The sequence below is a fragment of the Sphaerodactylus townsendi genome, linkage group LG02 (assembly GCF_021028975.2).
Source record: "Sphaerodactylus townsendi isolate TG3544 linkage group LG02, MPM_Stown_v2.3, whole genome shotgun sequence".
NCBI classification, from domain to species: domain Eukaryota; kingdom Metazoa; phylum Chordata; class Lepidosauria; order Squamata; family Sphaerodactylidae; genus Sphaerodactylus; species Sphaerodactylus townsendi.
This window is the reverse complement of record NC_059426.1, coordinates 104,836,743-104,858,750: the sequence shown is the minus strand read 5'-3', so window position 1 is coordinate 104,858,750 and position 22,008 is coordinate 104,836,743. Positions and strand designations below refer to the sequence as shown.

General features: G+C 40.1%; 1 protein-coding gene across 9 annotated transcripts in view; it reads right to left on the bottom strand.

Moving 5' to 3' along the window:
- The window catches only part of PPFIA1 (PTPRF interacting protein alpha 1), a 69,310-nt gene that overhangs the window by 24,451 nt on the left and 22,851 nt on the right, over positions 1–22,008 (bottom strand). For 4 of the 9 annotated variants that reach the window (XM_048483656.1, XM_048483658.1, XM_048483660.1 and 1 more), the window contains exons 6-19: positions 20,920–21,021; positions 20,310–20,531; positions 18,470–18,616; positions 15,281–15,415; positions 14,348–14,431; positions 13,037–13,168; positions 12,526–12,588; positions 10,331–10,410; positions 10,072–10,219; positions 7,983–7,985; positions 7,672–7,895; positions 6,036–6,270; positions 4,403–4,432; positions 814–965 (exon numbers count right to left, since the gene is read on the bottom strand). In XM_048483656.1, the coding sequence (XP_048339613.1) occupies positions 814–965; positions 4,403–4,432; positions 6,036–6,270; positions 7,672–7,895; positions 7,983–7,985; positions 10,072–10,219; positions 10,331–10,410; positions 12,526–12,588; positions 13,037–13,168; positions 14,348–14,431; positions 15,281–15,415; positions 18,470–18,616; positions 20,310–20,531; positions 20,920–21,021 (1,757 nt within the window). The remainder of the gene's footprint in view (positions 1–813; positions 966–4,402; positions 4,433–6,035; positions 6,271–7,671; positions 7,896–7,982; positions 7,986–10,071; positions 10,220–10,330; positions 10,411–12,525; positions 12,589–13,036; positions 13,169–14,347; positions 14,432–15,280; positions 15,416–18,469; positions 18,617–20,309; positions 20,532–20,919; positions 21,022–22,008) is intronic. The other 5 variants (XM_048483659.1, XM_048483663.1, XM_048483657.1 and 2 more) reach the window with 3 other exon arrangements.

Genomic DNA, 22,008 nt, shown 5'->3' with positions numbered 1-22,008 from the left:
AAGTTTGATATGTCAGTTCTCCGAGTAGGTTCGCTGTGGCTGGGTGAGGGCACTGTGGGCTAACGGTCATGTGCTGGGGCAGTCGTGAGACAGTGGCCAAACACAGTGCAAGACTCACTTCCAGCCAAGAGTCACACTCAGCAACAAACTAAAATAGCCCCTTGGTTGCCATGGAGGCCATGAGGTCCTGAGCCAGACTATTAGAGGCATCCTCAATGTGGAGGTTGAAGTCCCTCAGTATCACTGCACTGGGGGCTTCCAACACAGGTTTGTGTGGTTTCCTCACAGCTGCTGCAGATATGGCTTCCACATGGCAGGGTTCTCCAGTTTCCCTGCCCACCACCCCCTTCCAATGAGCCACTGGGGCATTATATCACCATAATGTTGTACCAGTAATATGTAACTGGTTCCTTGAAGCCCTAACTTCATTTTTAAAAGTGAGAATATTATGCATATCAGGAAACTAAAGTCTGGGAAGCTAAGCAGGAATAAAACTGGGGTGAGGGCAGCATGGGGATGTGAGCTAAGGAGCTCAGAAGCAGAAGATCTGAAGGCTGTGAAATCAAAACTTGAGGAAAGAACTGGGGGAGGGGCAGGTCTTAAGGAGATAGTGTTCAGGAAGAGAAAGCCATGCAAGAAAGAAGAAACTGGGAAGCATATGTTCACACTCTAGGGAACAGTTTAAGAAGATTATGAGAAGCTGGAAGTCTACATCCAAGGAGATTTCACATACTGATTTGAAAGAAATCAGTTGACTGGCCAATCTTGGATGCAGATCTCTAGCTTTAACAATATTTATAAGAAATGGCTTACTTTCTGAGATCTCTTATATCTTCATGGCTAACTGTATGCAAGGCTCCTTTATAGGCCCTATCCAAATGCAGAGATCGAGGTGAAGAGGGTGGTGACGTTTCACACTTTATTGTGGCTTTGTCATCTCTAACTTCATCTCTCGAAACTGGAGACTAATAACAAAAACATAGAAAAAGTTTGATGAAAATCATTCAGGAGTATAGTTTCCAGCAACATTCTATTCCTAGCTTTTCATTTTTGTCACTTTGCCTCTCTGACATTTAACAACTTAAATACATTCTTCTCTTCTTAAGTATCTTCTTAGCTAGCAAATGATGCATCAGCAACACACAGGAATTTCTTTAAAACCAGTATCAACCACATTTCTGTCACATGTTTATCCTGCCCTTTTTTCAAAGAGCTCAGGAAATAACATATGGCTTCCCTGATTTTACCTTCAAAATAGCCTTGTGAAATTTCATAGAACTGAGAGAAAGAAGGAGAAAATGGCTAAAGATCCCCATGTGAGCTTCAAGGCAAAATGGAGATTTTGGTTACTTTGATATACTACCGCTCCTTACCATTTCCAATATATGTGCATACTAGCCAAAAAAAAAAGTTTATCTGCCACCCAATTCAGTAGTAACAGTAAATATCTTAACCATTGTATTGTCGAAGGCTTTCACGGCTGAATTCAATTGGTTGTTGTGGGTTTTCTGGGCTGCATGACAGTGTTCTGGTAGATCTTGTTCCTAACAATTCGCCTGCATCTGTGGCTGGCATCTTCAGAGGTGTATCACAGAGGAAAGTCTGTTACACACTGTGTCCAGTGAGAAGGCAATGTTTTTAGTGGGGTATATATTGTCCATGTCCCAGGGTGGGCATCCAATTAGTAAATGTTTGGGTGGAACTTGCTATGCAAAGGTGTGGTTGATAGTATTATATTGCAAGTGGGGGTTTTCAGTCCAGGGAGTGATTCACATATTTGCATGTCCTGCAGCAGCAACAGTCTTAGTGATTGCAAACCTTGTGTCTGGGTGGACTCCACTGTCCATGAACCTAGCATGCCTTTGATTCTGGTGTTTTTAATTACTGGTAGCCAAGTTTTGTTAATTCTCAGAGCCTCTTCCTTCTTGTTGAAGTTTTCTTGGTGTTTATGGATTTCAATGGCCTCCCTGTGTAGTCTGACATAGTAACCTTCCGAGTTGTCCAGAATTTCAGTGTTTTCAAATAGAATGTTATGTCCAGTTTTGTTTAGAGCATGTTCTGCTACTGCAGATTTTTCAGGATGGTTAAGCTGACAGTATTTTTCGTGCTCCTTAATACGAGTCTGAATGCTGCATTTTGTAGTTCCAATGTAGACCTTTCCACAGCTGCAGGGTATACGATAGACTCCTGCAGAAGTGAGGGGGTCTCTCTTGTCCTTTGCTGAGCGTAGCATCTGCTGTATTTTTCTGGTAGAAGATTGTTTGAAACTTATGTTTTCTCATCAGTTTCCCTATTTGATCTGTGATTTCCTTGCGTTATGGTAGAACTATTTTTCCTGTGGGGGGTTGTTTCTCCTCAGTCCTCTGGATTTCTCTTGGTCTTAAAGCTCTTCTGGTTTCTGTTGTGGAGCACTCATTGGCCTGCGGAGCCCAGTCTAGGTGATTGATTTCATCAGGGAGGAGGTGAGGTTCACAAATTAATTTTGCACGATCTGTCAGAGTTGTGATTATATCCCTTTTCTTGTGGGTGGTGGTTGGAGTTTTTATGTCGATACCGGTCTGTGTGTGTAGGTTTTCTGTATACTGTGTGGCCCAATTGATGGTTGTTTTTGCGAAAGACCAAAACATCTAAAAAGGGAAGTTTGCCTTCTTTTTCAGTTTCCATGGTAAATTGGATGTTTGGATGGATGCTGTTAAGATGGTCCAGAAAATTCAGCAGTTCTTCCTCACCATGGCTCCAGATACACCTCTGTGATACACCTCTGAAGATACCAGCCACAGATGCAGGCGAAACATTAGGAACAAAATCTACCAGACCACAGCCACGCAGACCAGAAAACTCACAACAACCGTCTTAACCATCCTTTAATATAAAAACAATTATTGATAAGTACTAACAAACAATATGAAGTAGTATGGTATGTAGAATGGTATAGTATCTCATCAGATTTCAGAAGTTAAGCAGGGTTGGTATTTGGATGTGAGACCATCAAATAAGACTCAGCAGAGGAGGGAAATGGTAAACCACCTCCGCTTGATCACTTGCCTTGAAAACCATGTGGGTCACCGAAAATCAGCTTTAATAGCTGTAAATCAGTGACTTTAATAGCACTTGACAACTACACAAAGCTCCACAATTTTTATAATTTTCATAATTGCCCTTTCAATGTGTGACTATATGCAGTTCTTGTTTCAAAGGATTCAAAGACTATGAAGTTTGGGTATGCAATTAGAAACATTTCTTCTTCTGCCCAATTAGTAGACAGTGCGATCATTTACAAGAGCTAATGTTTCCTGCAATTCTGAACATGTATATTTGCAGTAGGTTCCATGGCACAAGACTAATGACTGAAATTCAGGGGAATTGTATCTAACTGATTTTTCAATAATTACTTTTGCATGGATCATCTTGTACTCCCTGCCCAAAAGCTCTAAAATTGTTTTTAAAATAAAACAATAGATTTGGAATGAAAGCTTTTCAAAAGGAAATGCAGCTGGAATACAAATGCCCTTTCTCCAATTTTCCTTTTAACAGCTTCATAAAGCCGAAACTGTTTTGTACTCTTGGAAATTTAAGGAATAGTTTGCAGCTTTAGAGATGAGGCAAAGTACCCTCAAATGGTAACTAGAAAAAAATGTGTACACATCTTAATGGATCCCAAAATCTTGAGGAGTAGGCATGACGGTTACAATAATGCATCTGTAAAAATATCTGATGCAACACATTAGCAATGAGATCAGAAATATTTAGTTACCAGGTAAAAGTATGTTCCAAGTTAGAATTCCCCCACTAAAATGGAAAGCAAACTCACAGTTCATGCATTGCACAAAGAACTGCACTGAACATACAGCTGCTCCCTTTCTTCAGTGTTCAATTACAGAAGAATGACAACATTTTTCAACATATTTCTAATTAGTTAAATGTCCATCTGTACTATTGGCAGGGATGACCAATGGAAGATCTTTCCACATCAGGCCTCTGCAGCTGTGTGACATGACTCGGGTCCCTTTTTGCTGGGCTTGTGACAACAGTCCTAAAATGGGAGGCAGACAGGTTTCAGTACAGAACTGAGCTCCTGCCTGCGGGGAAGTTGCACTACTGCTGTATGGACACACAGCAGACTGGGTGGGACATGAGTATCATCCTGCTACGAATGTAGAGTCTCAGCCCATGCAGTTCTCAGATCAGAAACACAGAGCCTGCCTTTGCTCTTTAAAGAGCAACTGTTGTCACAGGAAGAGCAGATGGGAAAGGGCTTGCCTGGAAAGCAAGTAAGCAGCACAAAAGGCATGAAGAACACAACACTGCTGGCAACTGGTTTGGTCACCAAAATGACTTTTGATTTCCAAAACAAAAACAGACTCATAAAAAATAATGCACAAATTAAAGGCTGAAGATTTACCTTTCTACGATGCTTCCTTAAATCACTAGGCTGATAGATGCATGCAAAGAGGAGAGATTAAGATAAAGCAGTTTTGCTGATGACTAGAAAGTAGAAAGTATTATCAATATTAAATGAACCAGAATACTGTTAAAACTTTATTTGGAAGAAGCCAAGAACATTTTCCAATTAGCCTGTCCATAAAAGCATTATCAACAACAAAATAACTTCCATCCTAAAAGCATTAGCATGATTCAACTATCTTATTTGCATCACTGTGCTTTGCAGAATGAAGTTATCATACCACTTTTTTGTCAGCAGTAAAAAGACAGGATCTTTCTTTAGTAACAAAGGTTAATTTGATAGATATTCCTTCACTGATTCCATAATAGTAGCATTAAACATGAATTTCTACCCTTTAAAGATTGCCATGTGTTGGACTACTTCTTGAGGGTGCTGCATGATAACGAAGCCTCTAAGAAGAGGCTTCGTTACAAACAACTTGGAGACGGACATTTAAGTCCACTGGAGACACAACAGTGGGAATATTTCACATACACATAGTAGAACAGAAGCAAGCTGTGATCCATCCCATCCATTGTGGAATACCAATTCCCTACACATATGTTTGACACTTCAGTGTATTTGTCACCATAAAACAGATTCTTAATCCTAATTATTTCAGTGAACACATAACACTTTGAGCCCACTGACTTTTCCAACAGTCACAAAGATTTAAAAAAGAACTGCTTTTCAAAGGAACACAGGGGCCCAAATCAGCTCAGGCCTTCCTTCTCATGCTATTTTCCTGATCTGAAATGGCCCGGGGAGGGCACTATTTGCCCCATTTTGGAGTTGCATACACACAGAATACTGCATATTCAGCTCTAAAATGGAAGCAAATAATTCTTCCAACCTGGGTCACTATCCAGACCCAACTCATTAAAAATATAATACATAGGTTGACATGATGGATGGTTAGTGTAGATTGTATCCAGCAAATGTTTTAAAGCTACAGGGGCACAAGCTACAATTTTTGTTTTGAAGTTGCAGGAACAGACCTTTTACCACAGGTTTGTCTCTGTTTTCAAGGTATTTTACAAAACAGTACAACATTTACAATATGGGGAACAAGATACCATTCAGTACAAGTGGATACTTTGACAGATCTTCCTTTACTATATAGCAATAGTATTAAATACTCAAGAGTGCAAAAGCCAGTAAACATAACTGCACAGAAAAACTGAATTTCGAGGTACAAATCTACACTGATGACAGTTTGCATTATCAGTGTCTCACTGCCCAGCTACAGAATGATACTTTTACAATTGAAAGTTTACAAAATATACACTTATCCATTCTGTCAAAATATGCAAAATTAACTTAAGTATGCTGTAGAAGAATTTCTGATGAGAAGAGAAGGAAAGTGAGCCACTCCTTGACATAATATGTTGTCAGATCAGAACACAAATTTTAGGTAACAATCAGGTCAAAATCCTGGAAACACTAAATACAGAAAAAATGTTTCAGCTTTATAATAGATATGAACTATACGTATGGAGAGACAGGAGAACAAAATAAGACATAGTTTTCACTGTTCTTTCCTATAAAAATTCCCCCCTTAGAAAAAAGAAGGCAGAAAAAATATACTTACTAGTGTCATGATACCTAGTCTATCTACTTCCCGAGCAGGACTGTGTGGCATTCGTCGAGGTGTAGAGCGGCCACTGCCAGGTGGAGAAGAGCCAGAAAGGGAACCGCCAGTAAATGGAGGAGGAAGAGAGCTCATGGATCGAAACTGACCAAGATTGTCTAAACTCCCACTACCTACTCGGCTTTCAATTTCTTCTGCTCGCTGTTCAGTGTTTTCCTTTTCTTCTTGTATCAGTCTAAACAATTAAGAAATGATTCATTCATTTAAGCAAAGAGATCTGACACAGAGGTGAACACACATTATACTCTGTCTCACCAAAAGATCTCACAACATGTGTGAATTAATCCATCACATCTTCCTGGACCTTCTTGGTGTTGAAATGCTGTGCAGAGTCTTAGTGCCTCCCAAGTGACCCTCCCCACACGCTTCAGATTTACTTTGAGTGTTAAAGATTCTTATTTAAGTGCCATCTTTGTCAAACCAGTATTCCATGAAGTACCAAACATGGGACTTTGACAAAAGAGCATTTACATTGCTCTGGATGGCTATTAGTAAAACTTGCTTTTCTGTAAAGTTGCGCCCACCATTTCCTTTCCCCAAGTAGCACGGAGCCTACTGAACAGGGAAGGAAATGGTGGGTGCAACTTTACAGAAAGGCAAGTCTTGCTAATAGCTATCTGAAACAATACACTCACACACAAAGAGTTGAAATATATAGTTGTCAATGTAGTCATAACACCTCTGTTCTCTTTAGATGGTTAATCTCATTTTTAGACCATAAAAAACACAAAGGAGACTTCAAAAACAGCATTTTCAGAGAAAAACCAGCCACTTCCATTTTTACAAGGCTTGCAAACTGCTAAATGAATTAAAGAGCAGTCTAAAATGGACATTAGCACTTGTGGCTGCTGCAATAGCATTAGAAAATCACTTTAACTCCACATACTTGTCCAGGATAAAAAAAGTTTCCTTAAAATACCTTCAATTGTCATGATCGATGCTGACATTTTATAACTGTCAAACAAGTTCAGAGATGCTGCCACTTAAACTGATAACTCTCCTTTCACAAAGAGTTCATACATTCAGTTTCCAGAGAACATGGGTCTGTACTGAATTCAGGTTTGATTTTAAAATAGCTTATTTTAAAAGCAACCCCCCCCCCCACCTCCCGCCCTGGAAACTTGAATTTCTTGGTCTATTTTTTATGTGGTGAGAGTTTTCAGCAGGTTGACATAAGCTTCCATATTCATGTATATTCTTCTGCTGAACTGATCATTCTCTGTTTGGAGCATGTGCCAACACATTCAGATCTGCCTGTAGCATACCAAAGTCCTGCCTTAAATATTATTGAGAAAAATGCAGGCAGCAAAGTAGGTAAAGTGACTTCCAGGGGGGTTCACAACTGAGTCACAGCAGACACAAAGCAGTTAGACCTATTACTATTTTTCAACAGTTCTGGCCAACTGACAAAACATAATGACATTTACACATAAAACAAAAAAATTGTGTCAATTAAGATGTGCATGCTATATTTTTTTCATACATTAAGAAGCTAAAATCCAGCCTACAATAAACATAAATACCAATTAATTCCAAAGAAATATAAAATAAGAAAGTGATAAAATATGTGTCATACCTAATTTCTTTGTTGATGGCATCCAGCTGTTCCTGAAGCATCATGGCTAATGTCTGGGCATCTGCCTGACCACTAGGCGATAAGAGATCAACTGAACTGAATATTGTTTCTTGGTCATCTTCACCATCAGAGATGTCAACATCACTCTCAAAGGCTTGCGCAACATTTGCCAACACACTTGCTTGTTGAGCACGCTCCCAGTCTTGTTCATTAAGAGTCTGAACCTGTTTAAACACACATATCCCCAATCTGAATTACCAACTTCTTTCTACTGAACAAAAGAAATATAAAATGATTCTGACTTCACTTACATGCTGTAGGTTATCCATCAAGACATCAATGTTTAGAATGCAATAAAACCAAAACATCAAATATTATTATAGCAGAGTGATATCAACCTAACATAGTCATAGCAAAAATGCAACTTTATGACAGTAGTATTGGTCACTTCAGTGTCTACATCACAATTCAGTAGTTTTATCCGTGAAATTGAAGTGAAAATACACTTTCTAAAGAGACTATGTACAGCTGTTCAATAGCTAATTAATTGTCTGTAGGGTGTGGCCTGGATTCAGCCCTCGCATCACACAATTGTTAATACTGTTGAAGCCAGTACTGCCACCTGTTTAGTGCTGCACTCATAATCCAAACACAGAAGTGAAAAAACACAGACATGGGATTAGCTGAATCACATTCAGCTGTTGGTACTTCTATCTGCCCAACAGTTTACAGTTCATGTCTACTCAAAGGTAAGTCCCACTAAGTTCAATGAAACTTGTTCCTAAGTGGGTATACATAGAATTGCAACTTACATACTAGATCATGGGTCGGCAGCTTGCGAGCCGCAACTGGCTCTTTCCCGCTTGTGGTGCGGCTCCTGGCATGGCTGCCCCTTCCTGGGGAGCGTGTGGAATCCTCAGGGGAGGGGAGAAAAGCTTGGCGCTTCAGCCTCAGAGCCCGGGCCCCTGGCTTCGCATGAGTCCCTGCGTTACCGCGGTGGGAGGCGTGCAGGTGTCCAGGAGGCAGCCCGGAAGACTGCATCGGGCACGGCTGTGCTCCTCAGGCAGCATGAACTCCTCGGTCCTTTCGCGCAGCCCCGAGCCCCAGAGGCCCTGATGTGCCTGGCCCCAGCCTCAAAGAATGGGTGACGTGGCGGGCTAAAAGCTGTGAGGGCTGGAAGCCGCATGAAGTGAGCTCACCCTCTCCTGGAGCCTGGCCTTCATTACAGTGCAGGCTTCCAGCAAGAAGCGGGGCAGGGCACGGGGAAGCAGGAACAAGGGGGAAACATGCCACAGCTGCCTGGCTGCGGCGTGAAAACGAGGCCACAGGACGAGTGGAGAAACGCCCCAGAAGGCACTGGGGCAGGATTTAAGGCAAGGTAGGGCGGACGAGCGAGGCTCCGAGGCTCCAGTTGTATTGTATCCAAAGGTGTGCAGTTCCAAATCAAAAGAGTCTGAAATTCCCTGCTTAGTTTTAGATCAGAGAGATCCAAAATTGAACAAAATTGAAGCTGGGGAAGGTGGAGGGTGGAAAGGAGAGCGGAGGAGCATAGGAGAGAGGAGAAGATAGAGAGAGAGAGAGACAAGAGAGAGAGGGAGAGAGCTGTGGAAAAGCCCCAGAGAGGGGAGGAACAGCAGAGAAGCTGGTTGAATGTAGTAGAGAACTCCTGGGGGGGGGGGGGAGAGCTGAAAAGAGAACAGAAAGCTGGATTGAAATATTAGAGACAGAACAAGAGGGAAAGGAGGGAAAGGTCACAATCAGAGGGTTTGTAGCGGACCTTGACAAGAAGGGAGCAGTTGAGGAAAGGGGAGAGTTGCCCTAGGGGAGATTAGCCAACACCCTGTGGCTTAAGTCTTTGACGTTTTCTAGGCCCCCTAAGACCGGGGCCGCCAATGGGGATAACAACACCCCAGAAAGGGAAGGTGGGCGGATTGTCAATAATTTTGTACCACCACCGAAGGGGAAGGGGGAACGCCACAGTGGGGAATCCCTCTCCCTGCAGGGAGGGGGGGGGGAGAAAAAGCGGTGCCCGGCTCAGGCAGGGGCTGCTGGCTGCACGCTTCCCTTCATGGATTTCATAAGCAACACACTATAATTGTTTTATACAAAGCATAAAGGTAAAAAACCAAAAAACACAGTGTTATCTTCATTTTAAATGTCAAAAAGTATTTGCGGCTCCATGTGTTTTCTTTTCCGTGGAAAATGGGTTCAAATGGCTCTTTGAGTGTAAAAGGTTGTTGACCCATGTACTAGATGTAATGCAACTTCTTCAAAACCATATTTTAGTGTGGAACTCATTTTGCACATAGGCATGGAAGAGTTCCTTAAATATCTTGGAGCTTAAGGACAAGAATGATTTTAAAAACAGCACTCTAAACGTATTTTTGAATACTCTCCTACCTTTGAAGGTTCATCTCGCAGAGCTGCCAAACGTCCTTTCTGTGGACGTCTTAATACGGAGGTGCTGTAAGAATCTGTCTGGCTGTCAACAATGGATGCTGGTGCTAGTGGGTACCTAAAATCTGGTATGCTGCCCAAATTTGACCGACTGAAAAAGACAGACACCATATCTAATATGTCTAGTGGTTTAAAAGCAGAGAACAAATTCATCAATTAATTTAATAATCTAGCGCAGAAATATCTTCATTAAAACTTATACCTCTGATGAAGGGAAGAGCCCCTGATCCTCATCTGATCGTTTTCCACCCTCAGTGCTTCAATGTTTAATACTAGTTGATCCTATAGAGAAAAAGAAGTTCCAAATAAGTTCATTTTACTGTTTTCCCCAACATAAACCAACAGATTTGATTAGCGAACAGAAATGTAGTTCTAAAGCAAACCAGTCTAATCACTATTCCAATGAAAAAATGTTCTTGGACAAACAGCTAATGTTCCTAGAAAAACCAGCTATTCATTTGTTTACCTCCAGAATGGCTCTGAATAAATGAGGTAGCATTGGAATAAACTGCTAGTATTAGGAGTACATACTTAGAAGATAATTTTTTAACTTTTTGTGTTAAAACGCAACAATGTGTAATCTAAACCAGTATGCAGAGCAAATGTCTGGTTTACAAATTAAAAACGAAGGAAGGAAGGAAGGAAGGAAGGAAGGAAGGAAGGAAGGAAGGAAGGAAGGAAGGAAGGAAGGAAGGAAGGAAGGAAGGAAGGAAGGAAGGAAGGAAGGAAGGAAGGAAGGAAGGAAGGAAGGAAGGACGGACGGACGGACGGACGGACGGACAGTTACTGTTATTCCTTTCTTATCTGTTCCTAACAATGTAATTTTTTTGGTAAATGTTTAATTACTTTAATTTACTTCAAAAACAATAATTTTTAACAATATGCATGAATTTAAAGACAATTTTAGTCAGAAATGAGATAGCTGGAAGTCATCAGATGGTGTGTAATGAGTTTGGACTTTCTGTCTGTTTTTGTTTTATTTTGCTTATGTGTGTACTTCGTTTTATATGTGAGAAAACTATCAACAAAAAAGGGAAGCTAACCGCCTGGAGATTGAGAGGCAATCTTTCCAAGCAGCAGGCCTCTCCGCTAAAGTCACCTGTACCATACTTTCTTCCTGGAAGGCATTCGTTTGCTGGGCCAAGCAAAAGATCAACCTCCTAAACCTGGAGGTGGCTTCACTCCTAAACTTCCTTCAGGACAGCCTGGACTCAGGTCTCCGTTCGTCTACCCTAAAACGCCAGATTGTGGCCATCTTAACCATTCTACCTCATCTAGGAAAATTGGCACCCATATATTATCAGATTCCATAAAGGAGTCAGAGTTATCTACAAAGCCCAGGTGCACTGCTTTTCAACCTGGGTCAGATCTCTTTGCTTAAATGAATGAATAATTTCTTCCAAAACCGCCTTTCAAGCCCGTTGCTCACATCCCTATCAGGTTGCTCCGCCTGAAAACGCTATTCCTGGTGGCCATCATCTTGGCATTTATTATTTTAAATAAATATGCATTGCTATTATGCACAAAAGATCCTAAGTTGATACAGTCTGGTCAGCATGAGATTCAACAGCAAAATCTAGTTCTGAAATCCAGAGAAGATAAAACCATTTTGCTCAGTTCCAAACCAAATAGTGTAATGTGATTTGGTTATGGTGTGGATTGTGACAAATTTATTAATAAGAAGGGAATGGTGTTTTCTTCCAATTAATAGGAGAGAACTGTTGTAAAATTATGCCCCTGTGGCAACTAACACAACATTGATTATCTAAGCTTCCTACGTGCCAGTTTCATAACTCTCCAAAAACATACTACATTCATATGTGGTGGTCATGCCCAAGGACACAAGTTATTAGCAAATAGTACATAAGATAATTTTCAAGTTATGGGGATTGTGCCTTAATTTGAAAACTGAAACTTATCTCCTAAATTGTATAAATATCATAACTACTGATTTTAGAGATGTATTATAATATACTTTGACCTCTGAAAGGATAGTATTTGCACACTATTAAAAACAACAAACATTGCCAGGCAAATCAGAATGGTTCCTAAAGATGTGGGAATTTTCAATAGTCAAATTAACAGCAATTCAAAATTGTAAAAGCATTTTAGATGACAAAAATTTGCAACAATTGGCTGCATTTAAAAAAAAATCATTACATTGTTAGGAATGGATAAGGAAGGCATATCAATAACTGTCTCCCTCCCTCCCTTTCTTTTTAATTTGTGAACCAGACGTTTGCTCTGTATACTGGTTTAGATTACACATTGTTGCAATTTTCTAAGTATGTATTAATACTAGCAATTTATTCCAATGTCAACACTTTATCAACATTCATTTTTAATTGCATATCAGCAATAGCATTATTCCACAGCAGTTTTATGTTCAGTCAATACCTTCTCATTTTGGAGCTCCTCGATTTGCTTCTTAACATTATCAACTTCACGAAGAAGAGCATTCTTAAAAAAAAAAGATTAATTCACAAAGTAATTAATAGTTAGGGCCTTCAATTATTGACATTTTAAAGTTCAGAACATTTATCACAAGGTTATATATACTAACTGCTTCTCAAAAGTGTCAAATCAGTTTATGATGTTTTGCAGTGGCCTTTGGCTATATGCAAATAAACTCTATTCTTACTTATTCAACTACATCTGAAAAATATTGCTTTACTGTATTCAACTGTTAAATTCTCTGGCTCTTGCTATTAGTCAAGATTCCAGAATATTTAATAGATTAATTTCTCTGGTTTTGATTGATATTAGAACTAATGTCCTGCTACTTATATCATCTTCCAACTGGTTATTAGTCTCACTATAAATAGCAGGATAAACGTCTATTTAAAAATATACATTGTTAAAAGGCAACTACTACATTCCAAGTAATAATGACAGTATTTGCAATTACTTTATCTTCCAGAGCAGCCATTCTTTCTTTAAGATGAAGTTGAAGTCTCTCATTAGATTCAGATAGAAGTTTGTCAACAGTATCAGATAAACGTTTATTATGTTCCTCATTCATTTTCTCTCTTTGTCGAGCCTAGATGGAGATAGTAAGAGAAAATGGTTCATAAACTTTATCTCCCTACTATTTTTACAAACAGAACTGTCAATGACTTCTATGAGTCCACCTGATCCTCAGTTATGGAAATAGTGAAGACAACAAAATGTTGCATTTAATGGGTTCCATGATTTTATACTGTATAACATAATATATAAGCTCTTCCAAACACTACAAGTCTTGTGTTACTCAATGAGAATTGTGACTGGGCCAGTCTAAGATAAAAAAAATACAATGGGGTCCAATGGGGTATTTTGAAATCTTTCATGAGTCTCAGCCACTTTCCATTTAGTCAATAATGATGTGAGAGTTTCCTTCAATAATAATAAGCAGGCCATTTAAGTTACAGGTGGAGGATTTTGTTCTAAGAGGGAGGGAAAACACAAGCACATAATTTATTTGCTCCCTTTGTCAAATTCTGGAACATGAACTTTGTACTGCAATGTATGAGGAAAGAAGTACTGGGCTATATTTGAGAAATTATTATGGATGGATCTGAAGATGTTATTTTATGTTGGGAGTAATTCTACTTGTTGATGTAATTTCTACCTTTCTAATTTAAGAGCGAGGAAAAGAGGACATCATCTTGGCCACATCTTTTAGATCAACTGCTTTTCCTGGTACTGCTATAAAGCTTGAGCCAAAAGGTTTTAGCCTGTATCTTTGGTGTACAGTTTTTGACTAGACCTGAAACACAGTTTACTGTTCTGTTTGCATTTGAAAAAGTGAGCTCTGACTCTTATATTGTTTATTTTCTCTGTTGTGAATTGAATCACTTTGAATCTCCCCGGGAGAAAAGTGGGATATATTGAAATAAATCAGTTAATCATATATCAGGTAAAGCCTACCTAACTGCACACAGAATACAAACTTCTCTCTGCCAGAACACATTTTATCATAATTAGAGGGAGGGAGGGAGGGAGGGAGGGAGGGAGGGAGGGAGGGAGGGAGGAAGGAAGGAAGGAAGGAAGGAAGGAAGGAAGGAAGGAAGGAAGGAAGGAAGGAAGGAAGGAAGGAAGGAAGGAAGGAAGGAAGGAAGGAAGGAAGGAAGGAAGGAAGGAAGGAAGGAAGGAAGGAAGGAAGGAAGGAAGGAAGGAAGGAAGGAAGGAAGGAAGGAAGGAAGGAAGGAAGGCATCAGTTGCCATTGCCAAGACATACCCTTAGCAATTCCTGGTTCTTTTCCTCTAGCTGTGCTTCCATCTGCCTCAATCGTTCTTCAATGTTACCATGCCTTTCTTCAGCCTGCCATTTAAAAAACAAAACTATAGTGAGACTCTCAATGTACTGGGAAAAAACATCAGCAAGCAAGCATATCATGATTTATGCAGTTTTGTTCACACAGAGCAAGATGTTATATTGCCAATTCCCACCAAAACAAGGGATGGATTAATGTATTAAATAGACAATTAACCCTTGTACCCTAGAACATCTTGCTTTGGTGACTGATGGCAAATGGAAATCTCAGCATAAAAGACTTAGCCCTCATTTTTCTTACAATAAAAGAAAATGCATTTACATTGTCTCTTCTTTATATTGTTCTCATCCCGTTGCCTCTAATTTTAATACTGAAAGGGGAGGGAGAGCAAGAAGCAGCAAGCAGAAATGAGGACATTTGTCCTTTGTGCATATTCTACCTTCCTAAGCTTGGAAGTATGTTCCAACACTTTAGCATCTTTAGCTGCAGAGATCCCAGAAGACAAACGATCAGACTAAAAAGCCAGCAAGGAACAGGAAAGGCACAGAAGAAACAAGAATGAAAACTGAGAAAGGTTGTAGCTTTTCAACATAACATGGCTTCAGGATATATACCTATTTCCAACAGAAATCAGAGTAAGACTTTACAACAAAGCTAACAAAAGAATTTCCCAAGCAATCTCCAAATATTAACAAGCCAATTTTTAAAAAAACATTAAATGTTCACATATCAAAAAGCTAGGCAACAGGATAACACAGAGTATAATTATCTGGGATTTTGATTGATCCAGCAGATGAAAAAGAATGGACAAGTAAAAATATTACTTTGTAAGAGAGCAAGTTTTTCAGTTGAAGAGAATTATGCGTTTTTTTCTATAGCATTTGTTGTTTTCCTACCTTAGTAAGTGCTGCAACTCTCTGAGCCAGTTCAGCCTCCACCTCTGGCAGAGTTTCAGCTTTTCTTAAAGTCTGCTGCAATTTTTGCTCAGCTAGTTCCAGTCGTTCTTGCAACTGCCTATTCTTATCCTCACTCTAAGGCAAGAAGGCAGAAAGTTTATTTGCATATACTCACTACTGCAGGCAAAATACCGATATATTTCAGATGCTCTTTCAACAGTTCTCTTCTCTGGTGGGAACCATATTATAAGGAAACAAAAAACTACAACATGCAAGTATTGGAGAGCACATTTTTTCCCACGGGCAATGAATAAACATTACAAAAGCAAAAGCAAAACAACCAATTTAAATGAAGAATTAACATGCTGTTTTAGATCATAATGGTGATACCTGTTGTCCTCATCATCACAAGCAGTTTTGTTCTTCAGATCATGCCCAAATATATACTAAGTCTCTGAGTAAACTGGTTATACAGCTGCCAACCTAGGGTTGCCAGGGCCGGCTTACAATCAGTTCCGGCCCTGCTCTGATGAAACTCCCTTTCAAGTGAGACTCAGACCTTGCGGGACTTTTTGCAATTCTACAGGTCTTGTAAGACTCAGATGCTCCACCAGGCCTATGGTTGAGGACAGTGACAGTTGTCATCCAGTTGCCCCCCCCCTTCATTTAGCTACCTCCAAAGTACCTGTTTCTTTCCCTTTTTATTAGAGTTTCAATTATTCCCTCTTCTGTCTTTTCCTCTTTAATGGGCTTATTTTGGCACCTCTAGAACAGTATTCTGTAAGGTTTTAATAAGTGTAATATGTTATTTTAACTGTAACTTTATGATGGAAGCTGACCTGAGGCCACCCTGATAGGGAAAGAGTGGGTCAAAATTGAAAACATAAATAAAACCAGTGGAAGGCCAGAAAAGGTGAGGACACAGGAGGTGGCCATCAGCAATGGCATGGTATCACTACCTGTTTCCCCCATAAATTCCAGCTTCTGCCATGATGTCACTTCTAAGAAAACCAAGAAGTAATTAGTCCTCTCTAGAACTCCCCTAAAACCATACAGCTTCCAATGATTTCTTGGTTTTCTTGGAAGTGACATGTCATCACTGACAGCGATTTCCTTTTTTAAAAATACTTTCACTCACTAACTATTGGAATGCTGATGGATAAGGATTTGTTGGTTGGGAGGTCTTGCCTAGATTAAAACTAAGCCAACTGAGAATTTGCCATATATTGCTCTATTTAAGCCAGTGACGTAGGTATAGATTTTTTAGGGGGGGGGGGTTAGGAGCAGCCTGAGGGTGTAGCCATGCCTCCACAAGCCCTGCCCCAGGCCTTTGTGCTTATAAAAGCAGCTCTCCAAGGCCAGGGATGGCAGACTCTCCTGCCCCGCTCTCCCCCCCCCCCCACCGGCTGGGCTCCCAGTCAGCAGCCAGCAGTTCCTTCTGCCCTCCCCTCTGGGCAGAAGCGCTGCTAGGAAAAACGGAGCCCGGTGCAAAATCTGAGATTTGCGCACACACCCTCCCCCATGGGCGGCCACTGTGATGCTGGAATCAACCCCCAAACAGCATCACTTTCAATGGTGTTTAAACTAGGGAGCCCAGATTCTCCTTTTAAATCCACCTTAAAGAATCTGGGGTCCACAGTTAAAACAACATTGAAAGTGATGCTGTTTGGGGGTGGATTATCCCCTACCCTGAAACAGCATCACTTTCAATGTTTAAACTGTGGACCTCAGATTCTTCCTTTAAATCCATGCCGAAGAGGGTGGATTTAAAAGGAGAATCTGGAGAAATCTGGGGGGTCCCTGCTGTCAGGGATGCAATTGTTAAGCTAGCAGCACCAAAATTTCATGGTATCTTTAGGAGACTCTGCTGATACCACCCAGGTTTGGTGAAAATTGGTTCAGGGGGTCCAAAGTAGGGTAGCCCCCATCTGCTATTAGCTCCCATTGGAAACAATGGAGATGGTGGCACCCATTTTGGGGTCCATAGCTTTGGACCCCCTAAACAAAACTTCACCAAACCTGGGTGGTATCAGCAGGAGACTATTCTGATGATACCACCTAGGTTTAGTGAAATTTAATTCAGGTGGTCCAAAGTCCAAAGGTGTAGCCCCCATTTACTATTAGCTCCAATTGGAAACAATGGGGATGGGGCACCCCCTTTGGGAGTCCATAACTTTGGACCCCCTGAACGAAACCTCAACAAACCTGGGTGGTATCATCAGGAGAATCTCCCAACAAATCCCTGAAATTTTGGTGCTGCTAGCCTAAAAACTGAGCCCCCTGCAGGCCAGAAACAAAAAAAATTAAAAATACAAAAAAACACACATGGGGGCGGAGCTTCAGACATGTAATGGGGGGTTGAACCCGAGAACCCCCTTACCTACGTCCTTGTTTTAAGTTTATGCTCCCTTGCTGCACCTCATTAAAACAGACACCCTTTTCCCCATTCAGAACCTCATCAGCTAGAGATAGCCAGACTTGCCAATTCTTTAATCATACTAATTCAACTGCCTCTGAATTTCAAAGCCATAAGTAATAGTAAAAATTATTCACAACCATGGAGTAAATAATAATCACAACAACAACAACTACTACTACTATTATTATTATTAATTGGTTTTCTTATACCGCCCAATCCCCAATCTGAGTGTTGAACAGAGGTCAATAGGTAACAGATAAAATACAACAGTAAAATAAATATATAAGCATTAAAATTGTTTAAAATACAGTAGCAGCAGCACATACAAATTTATTGGCGGTGCCCAATCCCAGGCTCAGGAGGGGATTTGGAAGAAGGCTGAGAATAACATAGGCAGAATCAAAGGGGGGGTATCACGAGTGGCCACAAATCTACGGCCAGCTTCCCCAAAGGCCTGGTGGAACAACTCGGTATTACAGGCTCTGAGGAACTCCCCAAGGCTGAACTTGCGTTACATGCTGAGAGTTTGAATCTTGCCACTCTGATCCACAAAGTATGGATTCTTCGTCTGACTCTATGACTTCCTCATTTTTAGCTAAGCAGAATTTTAGGATACATAATACATTAATATGAGTGACTTGCATTACTTTACTTGCATTACTTTAAAGAAGACCCTAACACTGTCCTGTACCAAATATAACTAGCATTTGATAGAATGCTACCATAACTTGGACTGAATTAATAATATTCATTTAAACATTAGTAACTACCTGCCGGTGCAGAGAATCTTTATTAGCAATTTCATTTTCAAGTTTATCATTGAGGTCATGTACAGATGTAGCTTCACGTTGTGCAGCGAGGTAGCGTTTTTCAAGGGTTGTGATACGCTCTTCCATATCTTCCTTTTGAGCCATGGCCTGAAATTGAAATTATTTGTCAGGAGATTAAGAAATACACAGTTCTTAATCTTGGGGGAATTTTCTCTCTATTATATGTTTCTGAAGCAGTCTTTAAAGTAAGGTATAGAAAAAAAACTAGAAAATGCTTTTATGCTCCATTTGCAACAACTGCAGGTTGTTTAATTCAGGTAGGTAATGAACTGTGCCTTACTCAGACCGCAGGGTGAGTTTTATTTGTATCTGTTCAATGAAGGATTTTCTCATGAGGGGAAAGGATTAATCCGTTTACTACTGCCTGGAATCCCATTGTAATTAGGGATTCAGGATTAGCTGTGGCCTTTTCTGAAGAGAAAATGGTAACCAATCTGTTCAAAGGAGGACCTCTTCATTTCAGGATTCATCAATATTTATTTTATACTGAATTATGTCTATACTGAAGACAGTAAGTTTAGAAGACATGAAAATACAGAATCATCAGATAAACATATATTAAGTAATATCTTAGCAGCGAAACGTTAAGATTAACAGCATTTTCAAAGTCTCTGCAATAGATTTGTTAAATATAAGGAATGCTAGAAAAAATTCTTGTTAAGAATGTGTTGCTGGCGACCAAGATCAAGATAATTCAACCCACAGTATTCCACACTACTATGCATGGGAACAAAAACTGGATAGTGAAGAAAGAGAAAGAAAATTTATTCATTTGAAATGTGGTGTTGGAGAAGAGTTTTACGGATAGTGCAGACACCCAAGAAGATAAATGACTAAACGAAAGCTATTGTACTTTAGTCAGATTGTGAGAAACAAAAGCCAATGGAAAAGATAATAAACCTAAGAAAAGTTGAAGTGGGAAAAGAGGAAGACCCAACATGAGATGGATAGCCTCAATAAAGAAAGTCACAGTCCTCAATTTGCAAGACTTAGATCCCAATCCAGAGGGAGGGCAGGCCTGAACTCACCTTTGGTACTAGGGCCGTGGTGGCAAACTATGATGGGAATTGTAGTCCATGAACATCTGGAGTGCCACAGGCTCGCCATCACTGTACTAGGGCAACCTTACATCAAAACAGGTGCACACCCCAGCAGCACAAATGGCAAATGCACCAGTGGAGGGGGAAGATAGGTGGGTCCACAGAAGTGGCCACCATGTCCCAAGCTGAACTGCTGTGGGAGGAAGTGTTCTGGTGGCTTTCACCTTAGGTTTGGAGCTGGAAGCATGGTGCCCCGGCCCTTGGACTTATGCCATGTTTTTGGATGACATAAATCAACTGACCCCAATGGAGGACTTTCTGGAGGTGAGTTTTTTGTTTGTTTTTTTCTCCCTCCCTGTACTGTCAGAAAGCTCGCTGGAGATGGCAGGGCTGCACTGCAGCGGGCTGTCCCTGGAAGTCCAGGGCTCTGGATTGGACTGCCCATAATAAGATGTTTTGGAGGCCATTCATTTATAGGGTCACTGTAAGTCTGAAGCAAAACAGGGTTGCACTTTTCTTTAATTTGAAGTTGTTGGCACTTCACAGACACACACAGACAAGAAATGCAGTCAATTCTAAAACCAAGTTAAAATATTTTCAGTTCAGAGCTTATAATCAAATAAAATATCACAGACCGCAGCGTTATCTCAGTACTTCTAAACGGAAAATAATTTAGTCCAAGAGGCAATTAAAATCACAGAACAATGACTACTAAATAGTTAAAATCAGCCATGTCTCACCTCTCGTACATCTCTTTGCAGCTTTGTATTCATTTCTTCAGATTTTATTAAATCTTTTCTAGCAGTGTCAAGATCTTCTTCCAGTTCTGCTACTCTGTTAGAAAGGGCAGTGATACGTTCTTTCATCTGAGCTTGCTCCTTAGTTTGTTTCTCGATGATATCTTGAAGTTCTATTACTTTAGCAAGGTCTTCATCATGACTTAGAGAGCCATTGGAGGATCTCTGCAGGGGGTGAGAACCTGTTTTTAGGCTTCAAGACTTCAGCACAGTAACTTAACTAAAAACTAATAATTTTTCCAAGTTCAGCCATCATGATTTAAGTGTGGAGAATAAGTTAAAACTGGGAGAACACATGTTCATTTCCTACTTACCAGGGAGAAGTCTAAATTCAAAATTAGTCTTAGGTTCACAAATGAGCTCCTCCCCAGGGTGAAAATAAAGGTAGGTAAGGGAGAAATTCAAACAAATGGTGACTTAGTTATTACTTTTTTCTGCTAATGACAGGATGGTCTTGGATGTACACTTCTGTGTGCACATCTAAGAACAGTACCATGTTCAGATCTCACAGAAAGCAATGAGGAGGTCCTAGAACAAACAGTTTTGTACCTACCTTACCATTAGTGCTAGGTGTATTTTCTTGATCATGATTAACATCAGGCATCCCATCAGCCTGTGTTCTTTTCTGATTGTTTTGTTCTTTCAAAATCATTAACTGAAAAATGAAAAGAAAACACTGCATCAATTTACATACATCAGAGTATATAATTTTGAAACAGAAAAAAAGCTTGTCAGGGGCATGATATTTAACAGATGTCCATATGATTATGAGTTCCTGTCCTCATAGGAAAAGGCTTTTGCTGCAGTATCACCTTGATGTTGAACTCTGTCCCACAGCTACATAACTGACATTTTTTTAGTTTTAGGCACCTGGTGAATATTTTTTGCTCTCTCATGGTTTTGATTTAACTTTGTTGTATGGATTTTTTTCTTGCAGGCTGCGTTTTGTGAGGGTATGAAAGGTTATAGCTTGTGCTGGTTTAATGGACCTGCTGCAAGGTATGGCAAATAGATATAACTTATTGTTTACACTATAATCTTGGTTGTTTATTTGCAAGACACCATGGATGCTCTGTGCTAGGAGGATATGGAGGAGAATCCCTTAAAATACATGATAATGATTTACAACAAGCAGCATTTCTTAAATGGAGAAAATAACATCAGGCAATCAGGCAATAAATATACTGCCCTCAAAGATAAAGTATAATTAAGACTACTTCCCATAGTATGTTTACAGGATATTGAGATGTGTACTGTTTGAGTAGAGTTTTCTTGGGCTGTGGTTTTCTACTCAGGATGACTGATCTGTGAGAGACACATTCATCAAATCAAATTAAGTGAATGACAATGTCAACTGGCTCTTAGAGCCAACTGAAACATTTCTGAAGCAACATAGTTACTGAAAACTTGCATATGGTAAATAAATTCAGATGCACCCCATACAAATTTGATTCCTAACATAACCATACCAGCATGGAGCCAACTGATATTGACCAAGTTTATCAAATCACTTACAAATAAAGCAAAATCAGCCCTTAGAATGCTGGGTAAGACAAAAAACACCCGAACTTTTGTGCAGGAGCTTCCATGCACACTATTAGGCTTCTGAAGCCTTCCCATCATAGTTCATTGTGCCCCCTGT